The sequence below is a fragment of the Centruroides sculpturatus genome, unplaced genomic scaffold, assembly GCF_000671375.1.
Source record: "Centruroides sculpturatus isolate CEXI.00-Female unplaced genomic scaffold, Cexi_2.0 scaffold4, whole genome shotgun sequence".
NCBI lineage: Eukaryota > Metazoa > Arthropoda > Arachnida > Scorpiones > Buthidae > Centruroides > Centruroides sculpturatus.
Window position 1 is genome coordinate 1685143 of NW_019384444.1, and position 11860 is coordinate 1697002.

Consider the following 11860-nt stretch of genomic DNA (forward strand, 5'->3'; position numbering starts at 1 on the left):
ATGTCATAATAAATAATTACTCATTTTAATGTAAAAAATGAGCTATTAGTGATAGATTTAGTGAGACATACATGTCCTTTTTTAATATATTTAATATCATAATGATGTACAATATTGGAATTATTGATTATTACGAATGGATTTATTCAACTTTCAAAAAAAAAAAAAAAAAAAAACATTCTTTCGATAACATTTTACAGTTAATATTTTTTTTGATTAATTTATGAGGATATTGTACATTATTACATTATTGACTGTGTTATTAAATATATATAAAAAAAGGATATCTATGTCTCACTAAATCTATCACTAACTTATTTTTTTCCAAAAATGGACTTATTTCACTTTCATTTATAATGGCTCATATAAGTATATTGATTATTCTTTATTGTTTTATTTTAAACTATATTTTTATTCTTTATATAATAATTATTTCAGATAATGTTTTGATATTGAAAAATTTCATTAAGTTCATTATTTTTTTAGTTTACATTTGCAATAGATGTATCCTAATTTCTCTCCCTCTCAATTTATTCAAATCATTTTGATAGGTTCCAATTAATGTTTTAAGTTTATAAATATCATAAATTAAGCAAAGAAAAGTTAAAGACTTTTAAAACTTTTATAAATTTCTGAAGTATTTTAATGAAACAATTTATTTTTATTAAAAATAGTTGTTTGATCAAAATTATATTTTCATAAATTAAAATTAAAATTTAGTTATAAAATTATGAAAATATGTTTGACAGTTTTAAAACTTTAACATTTGTTTCTAATTAATATGGTTAATAGATAAATTTTATTTAGAGAACTATAAATTGGAGTTTGTTTCAAACTTTAAATATTTAGGAATTTATTTCACCACTCATAGATTCTTTTCTTTCCATTTGGAAAAAATTACACTTTGATGCCAAAACAAAAATTTTCTAAACTCATCAAACTGTTTGTTAAACTGAAAATATCATCATTTAAAAATTATTTAATTTGTTAATTAGATCAAATATTTTATAAGGACCTTGAATAAGTTCTCGCTGTTCTTTAACAGATGGCGTTACCAGAACCACGTGTGTTTATTTTTAGATGGTGACGCATCTGTAAGGAAGTACAATAAGCGACCTTGAAATTCAGTATATGTCATTTTACCGAAGTGTAAACAACTTATTTTTTCATTGTGTTAAACATGTCTAATTTTGTGCCAAAAACAGAGTATTTGCGGGGAATTTTATTGCACTATTTTATTCAAAAAAAATCTGCAGCCTGAAGCACACAGAATTCTTGTTGAGACTTACGGCGACCGTGCTCTGTCAGAAACAACATGCAGAGATTGGTTTAGACGCTTCAAAAATAATGATTTTGATGTTGAAGATAAAGAACGATCTGGTGCACCAAAAAAGTTTGAAGACGAGGAATTAGAGGCATTACTTCATGAAGACTCATGTCAGACTCTAGCTGAACTTGCAGAATCATTAGGAGTTGATCACACAACAGTTTTGAAACATTTAAAAAGATTAGGAATGGTTCAAAAGCAAGGACATTGGGTGCTGTACGAATTGAAGCTGAGAGACGTCGAACGGCATCTTTTCACATGTGAACAGTTGCTTCAAAGGCAGAAAAGGAAAGGTTTTCTGCATCATATCGTAACAGGCGACGAAAAATGGATACACTACAATAACCCTAAGCATAGAAAATCGTGGGGAAAGCCCGGCCATGCATCAACATCGTCAGCAAGGCCGAATATCCATGGTTCAAAGCTTCTGCTCTGCATTTGGTGGGATCAGCTAGGTGTAGTTTATTACGAGCTGCTCAAACCAAATGAAACCATCACGGGAGATCGCTATTGACTACAATTGATGCGTTTGAGCCAAGCATTGAAGGAAAAACGGCCGCTATATGAGTAGAGACACGACAAAGTGATTTTGCAACATGACAATGCTTGGCCACATGTTGCACAACTGGTGAAAACGTACTTGGAAATGCTTAAATGGGAAGTCCTACCTCACCCACCATATTCACCAGGCATCGCCCCTTTGGATTATCACTTGTTCTGATCGATGGCACATGGCCTGGCTGAGCAGCACTTCCATTCTTATGAAGATGCCAAAAAATGGGTTGATTCTTGGATAGCCTCAAAAGAAGTGTTGTTTTTCCGATGAGGAATTCAAATGCTGCCAGAACAATAGGAGAAAGTAGTGGCTAGTGATGGACAATACTTTCAGTGACGTGTTTATTACAACTTTTTTAAAATAAAGTGTTAATTTTCACAAAAAAACAACGAGAACTTATTCAAGGTCCTTATATATGCATTTCTTATTTGGAGAAGATCATTGGTAGACAAAGTGGGAAAAATAGTGGTTTTTTTAAGGAAATTTTTCACCTAAATCATTCTCTGCCAGGGTCTGTGATAAGTACAGAATTAGGCAGACTACTACTACTACTTGCTGTTAACTTATTAAATCTGCTTTGATTCTGGAAGAAAATTATTGTTTTATTGGGCAATGATTATAGACAACTGGCATACAACAAACTTTTGTTATCAATTAATATGGCATTTTTAGAGATATGGCCCACTACGATAAAAAAGTTATTAAATAATGTTGGATTGTCCTTTATCAGCTGTTTAGACTTTCCTAATGATGATTTTTTTCACTACCTCTGGACAAAAATTAAGAGACATATTGGCTACAGGATGTTAATTATTTGCAAGAGAAAGATTATAATTTTAAAATTTCAGATAATATCCCTTGGAGTTCATCTGTTTATATATTATCTAACATAAACTATAAAATTCAGTCATTAATTATTTTGCTTCATTTAAAAAGATAAACAGTTATTCTAAATAGAAAAAGAATTAATATATTGAATAGTGCTACATGCTCTTTTGTAAAATGATGGTTATGATTACAGTAAACCATTTGTTTTCCTGTGCAAACCACTTTTGAAATGAGATCCTTTATTCTTGGACCTCATTTCAATCAAAATTGAACTATCAATGTAATGTGAATCAATGTTTGTAAACTCTCTCTTTCTGCAAATAAGTTAGAATAAGGAAAGGGATGTTAATAGAAATGGTTTATTTCCTATGTTTGAATTCATAGAAATTTTACATAATTCTTTAATTTGTTAGTATGTTTACTCAATAAATAAAATGTGTCTTTTGTAATAATCCTGGTTTGAGTCCAGTTATTTTTATATAAGGTATAACTTTATTGTCGGTTCTTATTCCTTCCTATATCATTTATGCCACTGGATAAATTTAATTCAAATACAAATCGCGAGTTAGGATGCAATATGGAAATTTATCCTAACTGGTGTCAGGCTCCTGACGTATTAGACAGAGAGATTTCACCAATCTCCTTTGTCTAATTTAATTAACCCATCCTGAACAAGAAGCCACTTTCTGGTATCAGAAAGTTTGGGTGTTTATCTTGAAAAGGCTTCGCTTTTCACATCTGGTGTCAACATATCAGGGTTTAATGCTCCTGATCTCAGTTATTTTCTTTTTCGCATAAATATTTAATTAATTTTTATAATTAATCATAAAAAAATTATAAAAAATTTTATGATTAATTATTTTTTATTCTTTAATTGAGTTATAATTATTTTTAACATTAACAAATTACAATAAATATCTAAACTTTAAAAATATAATAAATGACATTTTTTTCATCTATTTTAGATATTTTATCAATTTACATCATTTTTAACTCCTGGAATTATTTATCATTGTGATTTATCAGCTGAAGAACCAGCACCAAAAGTAAATTCTTTTTACATATTTAATATATTTTTCTTAATTATTGAGGTAAAATAGTTTTACTGCTAGTAATTTTTTTATCTAATAACAAAGGATTTAAAGTTGTTATATTCAATAACAATGTTAATATATAAATATATATTTATATATTAAATTTTATGTGCTTTAAAATTAGCATTGAATCTAATTTGTTTTTTAGCCATGGTTTTTAGGTGGATAAACTGCAGTAATTACAGTTATTGTGTTGGTTAGTGTTTGTAACTATAGTTAGTGTATCCAAACATTTTTATGGAATTTTTCTGTATTGTATTGACCAGAAGTATTTATTAGTAAACACAAAAGTAACTATAAAGTAAATTAGTACAAAATCAGTGGTGTACACTTAATACGTTTTGAATCATTTAGATTGAGATTAAATTTAAACAGCAACATCAAAAAAACATATGATTTCTTTTGCTACATAAATCTTGAATTTATAATTTTGCTAATTTTACATAATATTCCTGGTCATCTAGTGAAGCCTAATGATTTGTATCAAAATGTTAGTTATTTTTTTAAACCATATAACTGCATTATTCTAGATTATAGATGAGGAAGTCATTTCAACATTTAAAGTATATTATCTTGTTAGACAATTGAAACAACAGGAGAAGAATGTTTTATAGAATTTTGGGAAAATTTTAGCTTAAAAAATGCTCTTGAAAATATTGATGAAGTATGGAGAAAAGTTAAAACAACTATCACAAGAGCTACAGTAGAGCATCGTTTATCCAAAATGTCAGTTATCCGAAAGAATTCCAGTCGGCAAATTTAAATTTTCGCTAATGCTGTGGCGCTGCAATCTTTGGCTATATCTTGGGCTACTCCAATATTTTTTTTGTTGGTGTGTNATCAGCTGAAGAACCAGCACCAAAAGTAAATTCTTTTTACATATTTAATATATTTTTCTTAATTATTGAGGTAAAATAGTTTTACTGCTAGTAATTTTTTTATCTAATAACAAAGGATTTAAAGTTGTTATATTCAATAACAATGTTAATATATAAATATATATTTATATATTAAATTTTATGTGCTTTAAAATTAGCATTGAATCTAATTTGTTTTTTAGCCATGGTTTTTAGGTGGATAAACTGCAGTAATTACAGTTATTGTGTTGGTTAGTGTTTGTAACTATAGTTAGTGTATCCAAACATTTTTATGGAATTTTTCTGTATTGTATTGACCAGAAGTATTTATTAGTAAACACAAAAGTAACTATAAAGTAAATTAGTACAAAATCAGTGGTGTACACTTAATACGTTTTGAATCATTTAGATTGAGATTAAATTTAAACAGCAACATCAAAAAAACATATGATTTCTTTTGCTACATAAATCTTGAATTTATAATTTTGCTAATTTTACATAATATTCCTGGTCATCTAGTGAAGCCTAATGATTTGTATCAAAATGTTAGTTATTTTTTTAAACCATATAACTGCATTATTCTAGATTATAGATGAGGAAGTCATTTCAACATTTAAAGTATATTATCTTGTTAGACAATTGAAACAACAGGAGAAGAATGTTTTATAGAATTTTGGGAAAATTTTAGCTTAAAAAATGCTCTTGAAAATATTGATGAAGTATGGAGAAAAGTTAAAACAACTATCACAAGAGCTACAGTAGAGCATCGTTTATCCAAAATGTCAGTTATCCGAAAGAATTCCAGTCGGCAAATTTAAATTTTCGCTAATGCTGTGGCGCTGCAATCTTTGGCTATATCTTGGGCTACTCCAATATTTTTTTTGTTGGTGTGTGTGTTTTAGCTGGCAGCACTGGCACTTTTGTGTGGTGTTTTTCTGAGGACTGTGTGTCATGCTGAATCGAACGTTTTTGATACTAGATTAACTTCTAAAGTATAATTTTTTTTTTGTTTTTATATTTTTCAATATATTTATTTTGTTTGTAAAAAATAAATAAATAATATTTAATGATACAATAGCTGCGATTATTATTTTAAAAAGTTTACGTTAGGGTTAATATCAACGAAAATTCAATGCAAAGCAACATGCAGCGGAGAAAAATTTCAACACAGGATACGTTAATATATTTTTTTTGTGCATAATCGGTTATCCGAAAAATAAGTTATCTGAACAACACCAATCCCCAATTGATTCGGATAAACGACGCTCTACTGTATTTATCAAAAACTTATTCCTGAATACATAAATGATTTCTAAGAATTCAACTACATAATTGAGTTTACATGAAGTTTTTCATTTTTTTTATAAAGGCTTTTTAATAAAAAATTTATATAATTGTGTGCAAAACAGTCTTAAAAAGACTTGGTTGAATATTACATAATGGAAAGGGAAAATGCAACAGTTTTAATAAGTCAGGGAATAATGTCATAATTGGTCAGGGAATTACAGATGGAATTACCTGTACTGACCTGTATATAAAAATGTAAAATTTCAAATATTGTAAGAAATGGTATAGATAAGCAGTAAAATAAGATAATCAGTCAAATATAATTTGTTTACAGTGAAAGAATTAATATTTTGTCATCTTATAATTTATAGGTTTTTCGAGAAATAAAAGTACCAGGATTTGATAATTCAAATTTTGTTACAAGTCAAATATTTTATAACAGTTTAGATGGAACTAAAATTCCAATGTTTATTGTTCATGATAAGGTTGGTTCTTATATTTCAGTAATAAATTTATATATGAAATAATTATTGTGATAAATTGAAACTTGTATTTATAGATTTTAAATTTACTTTTTAGAATGTAATCAAAGATGGTAATGCTCCTTGTCTTTTATATGGTTATGGTGGTTTTAATGTGAGTATTCAACCATCTTTTAGTCCTTCTCGAATTCTTTTCATGCAGCATTTACATGGCATAGTGGCTGTAGCTAACATCAGGGGAGGAGGGTAAAAAAAATTATCATCAAAATTTTATAATTATGTTGTTGTCATTTTTACATAAATTTTCTTTAACACTTTATTTTTTATATTTAATTAGAGAATATGGTGAAACATGGCACAATCAAGGAAGGCTTCTAAATAAGCAAAATGTATTTGATGACTTTATTTCTGCTGCTGAATATCTCATCAAAAATAAATTTACTTCTAATAAAAGGTATTATACATAAGTTTTTCTTTAAAAAGTTGATTATTTTATATTAATTATAATTGTATATATATAGTAATTGAAATAATATAATGTAATATATTCATTAATAATTACATAATATATATGTATATACATACACACATTATACACTAAGAAGAGGAAGCACTGGAATTGAATAAAACTTTATTAGTATAAATATAATTATGATAGCAAGAGTGATTATAATGTTATAATAAAGATACAATATACTGTAGAACAACAGTGCAATTTAAATGAACCTTTAATATTTTGTAGAATCTCTTCTTGTCTAGTTATATGCAGCAATATGGTCAGGCATGGAATCAGACACCACATGCTATTCTGCAACAGATAAATCCACATATTGCAACTGTCATTCCAGACGCCCTCACAGTTGTTGATGGTTGAAGCTGGCTTCGCATCTGATCTCACAAATGCTCAATGAATGATAAATCTGGAAAGCAATCAGGACAAGGAAGTGTGGCAATGTGACAGAAACATTCCTGGAAAATTAGTTGTGTATCCAAGCATTATTTAGCTGAATAATGGCTGCTTTCAGCCTTGCTATGGAAAGGAGAATTCATCAGAGTCCAGGATTTTCTAATGTATTGCTTTACCATCAATGTTAATCCCTTACACCACTATGCTGATGAGCTGTCGTACAAGATGGCTTCCCAGTCCAGTTTTTAAGTGGAACACTGTCTTCAGCAATGGAGACAGTGTGCCACTTAAAGATTGGATTGGAGCACTCACCACTGGTCTTCTCACAGTCATTCTAACATGGAAGTTGTCTGTTTCCAAACAGAACTAGGATTTGTTATTATGACAATTAAGACAATATGCTGCCAGCATCATAAATGCCAATAAAATTGGTTTCCATGCATCCATACTTGTTTCTGCTAGTTGCTTAGAAATGGTGCAGGAAGAAATGGGGTTCTATTGTGAGACTTCTACCTATCTCTGAGTGGACAAAAATGATGTAGTTTTTCATGCTCACCACGAGAGATGATTATTTGATTGTCTCAAATCAGATAATCATCTCTCCTGGTAATGTCTTGATGCCCCAGACAGACTACCAGGAGAGATGTCTGTCATATATATGTTGTCCTCATATATCCATTGCATCTAACACCTCACAGCCAGGTCAAAATGATATTGGGTGCAGTGGGTTATAAGGGAATGGTGGCAGTTTGATAAAACTGCTGTTCTGCTTCCCTTTGCCTGGTGATGCAGCCTTTGTCAAATTTTATCAGTTTTACATAATGTTTTTGACTGCATCATATAATATCGGCAAGCCTTATGTTTGAAGACCTCCAAACAACAGATCAGTTTACTGAAAATTCTGAACACAGTGAGTTTTTGTGGGCCTTTTTATAGGAAACTGCATTAGGAATTTTAAGGTGGCATTACTAGTGTACAGTACAATTAGCCACATATTAGCCACCTTCTGAGACATAGGTGTATGCTGAGTTTTGCAGTAATTGAACAATTCTGTCTGGGTGTGTAACTGTTATGTCAATGAATATGTTTTTGTTATATCTTAGTAAAATGACACTGATTATTAAAACATAGATGATTTTGGATGATTTAATGAATTTTAGTTCATTTTTTTAAAACAAGATTATAGTGTATGATTTGATTTCATATTTAAATTTTTTAAATAAAAATTTTAATATATAATTATTATATGAAAATACCCATTTTTATTTCTTAATTTGCATTAAAAGTTCTTATTGATTTTTCTAAAGTTTAATAGCTTTCTTTGAAAAATATCATTGAATGCAGACCTTACAGATAAGAATGATTTGTTATAAACTTGAAAATATAGTATAATTAATATGTATCCATGTACCCAATTTCAATATAATCAATAGAATAAATTTAAGTATTATTACATTTAAATTATCCTTCAATCGACGTTTTTTATGTTGTTGTTGTTTGGACATGTTGCCTAATCTTTTATAACTTGGGACTGTATAATTTATTATAACAAATACAGTAGATCACATAGACATTTGTTGTGCAAAATTTTATTGAAAACAATCATATAATGAAATCTAGTAATGTTTGCAATTATAGCATTTATAAGATCATTGATTATTTTTTTAAAGTTGACATGAAAAAATGACAATGCTTGATTTTTTGAAAGGGATTTTTAAATTGATTTTTTTAAGATTTAGATTTAATTATTTTAAGGTAAAAAATATTTTCTTAAAAATATAACTTAAATCTACCAAATAACAATATCAGAGAAGTCAATAAACAATTTTCAAATTTTCATGAATTGCTTTTTTTTATCAGGGATTTCTATAAGTTTTTGTGGAAATTGTATTCAAGTTTTACTACTACTGATAGACTAAGTACTCACATATCGTAATCTGTATTTGAAAATTCAAGATCTGTTTGTTTACTTCTGTAATTGTTAGTTTGTTGAATAAGTAAAGACTAGATTTCAGTTAAAATTTATTGTGAATATTTTTGATATTTACATTAAAAATTTTATATGTTTTATCTGTATATAAACTGAAAAAGACTGATTTATAAAAAGAAATGTTAGTACATAAATAATAATAATAAGACTCAAATAACACACCACTAAACTTACACTCACATCTTACAGACTTGACACAACATATAAAAAGCATAGACACCATTAAGCAAGCTGGTTAGATCGAGGATGCCTGTTTGGGGAGACTGAAGGATTCATGATTGCCATACAGGATCAGGTCATAAATACTAAAAACTACAGAAAACACATACTCAAAGATACAACACTCACAAATGACACATGCAGAAAATGTCTCATCATGCCAGAAACTATACAACACATCACTTCTGGGTGCAAGCTCTTGGCACAAACAGATTATTTACACAGACATAATCAAGTAGCAAATATAATACACCAAGAGCTTGCAAACAAACACAAATTATTAGACATCCATGAACCATACTACAAATATATTCCACAGACAGTATTGGAAAACTACATGCACAAAATGTACTATGACAGAGCCATAATCACAGATAAAACACAATTTACCAACAGACCAGACATCACACCCATTGACAAACACAATAAAATCACATACATTATAGGCAAGCGCCAAATCCGACAGAGGGCGCTGTTTTTGAGCCAAGATGGCTGCCGAAACAGGTAACGAATCGACCACGTGTTTCAGTGTTGGAGTCAATTCAGTTTCCCTCGGTGACAATTACTGTGAGAACCAAATGGCGAAATCATTGAATTTATGTAAAATTCTAGACTATATCGGCGACAGACAGAACATTGTCTTACAGAAGGTGAAGCCGTTTTAGATGCTGGACATATCATATTTTGTGGATTAAACGCTAACAACAACACTGAAGTTCATGTTGTTGCTTTAGTGTTGCAAAGCAGCAGACCTGCAAACAAGCCGCACGAAATAAACATAAAGATTTCATCGGTAGGAATACAGGTAAGTCATACTTCATAATAATAATTAAAACATTTAATCTCAGATATTGTCATTTTAATACATCTCAATTACAGGGAGAATGCACGTGCAAAGCCGGGCTGTCTGGTTTTTGTAAACATATAATAGCATGTTTATTACACGTTAACAGGTGAGAAGTGTTTAAATATTTTAAGCAGTATACACCATGTTCCAATATAAAAACATAGTTTTATTTATCATAATAGTTAAAATTAGTGCCAATCTGAAGGCAGCCCTGCTGAGTCATTCTGTACTTATACAGCATAGGCCAGTCGAAAGTTTGTAGCACATATTATTATTATTTTTTTTATGTGTGTGTACATCTCATATATGAATACTGAAATATTTGAATGGTTTTAGAGTTGGAGTTCATACATTAGAAGATGCAAGCTGTACAGACTTAAAAAGACAGTGGGGAAAGGTAAAAAATGATGAAGAGTCAACATATTTTCCCAAGCCTGTTGAGGAGTTTTGCCATGTGAAGCTGCCACTAAAGAGTATTGATTTGAATGATGAATCAATTCGTGAACAGCTGCTTAGTGGAGCACCAAACAGCTCCCTTGCAAAGCACATTACTGGAAGAAATGTTTTGCAAAATGAAGTCATCCAGGAACAAGATGTAGCAGCTCCCAATAAAGTTAAGTTATTGGAATCAATTACTTCAATTTCTCAAACAGAAAATCTGATTGCTGAAAAATATTCCAGTATCAATTTTAGTTACAGCTGTTGCACAGAAGATCACTTGTGCATTAAAAAGTTTGCATTAAACAAGCAAGAACTTGAATTTTATAAAGATAAAGTCTGTGTTGACACTAGCAAAGCATTTAACATGCTTAAAAACATTGTGCAGGGTGACCCTATTTGGAATACTGAGCGAAGTTTCAGGATCTCAGGCAGTAAATGCTATTCCTTATACACATTTAATTCATGCAACATTGAAGATTGGACTAAAAAAATCCGTTCCTTATATTTTAATTCATTTGCTGGAAATGAAGCTACAAGGTATGGGTTGAGTCATGAAAATGTTGCTCGAGAAAAATACATGAAGGACACTGGGACAAACGTAGTGGAGGTTGGGTTGGTCATTTTACCCCAGTTACCTTGGTTGGCATTTTCACCGGATGGCATTGTTTTTCAACATGGCAAACCATCGCATCTTCTTGAAATAAAATGCCCTCTTCTTGCAGTAACTTCATCATTTCAAGATTTGATAACAAGTAAAAAAAAAAACTTTTTAACAGGTGACAACCACAATGGATACCAGCTAAAGAAGAAAAATCCATATTATGGCCAGATTCAGCTGGGCTTGGCTTTGTTAAACATGGAAATGTGCCATTTATATGTTTACAGTAAACATGAATCTGCTCTGATTATTCAAGTCAAGAAAGACAATGAATTTATAAATGATATGCTTGAAAATCTGAGAAAAAAGTACTTTTTGTATATATTGCCACTCTTTGTTGAAATGTTTAATAAAAATATGTAAGTCA

General features: G+C 29.7%; 2 protein-coding genes across 2 annotated transcripts in view; both read left to right on the forward strand.

The window, feature by feature from the left end:
- Positions 1–11860, forward strand: part of LOC111620307 (prolyl endopeptidase-like) — a 60477-nt gene that overhangs the window by 28805 nt on the left and 19812 nt on the right. Inside the window, exons 11-14 of the mRNA XM_023362220.1 lie at positions 3677–3757; positions 6321–6434; positions 6529–6677; positions 6769–6885. Coding sequence (XP_023217988.1) covers positions 3677–3757; positions 6321–6434; positions 6529–6677; positions 6769–6885 — 461 coding nt within the window. The remainder of the gene's footprint in view (positions 1–3676; positions 3758–6320; positions 6435–6528; positions 6678–6768; positions 6886–11860) is intronic.
- Positions 10535–11859, forward strand: LOC111620309. Its single transcript, XM_023362222.1, has 2 exons — positions 10535–10648; positions 10731–11859. The coding sequence occupies exon 2, from the start codon at positions 11200–11202 to the stop codon at positions 11854–11856; it is 657 nt and encodes a 218-aa protein (XP_023217990.1). The 5' UTR covers positions 10535–10648; positions 10731–11199; the 3' UTR covers positions 11857–11859.

Coding starts and splice junctions, on each gene's coding strand:
- LOC111620309 (XM_023362222.1), top strand. CDS start 11,200: ATGCTTAAAAACATTGTGCAGGGTGACCCTATTTGGAATACTGAGCGA.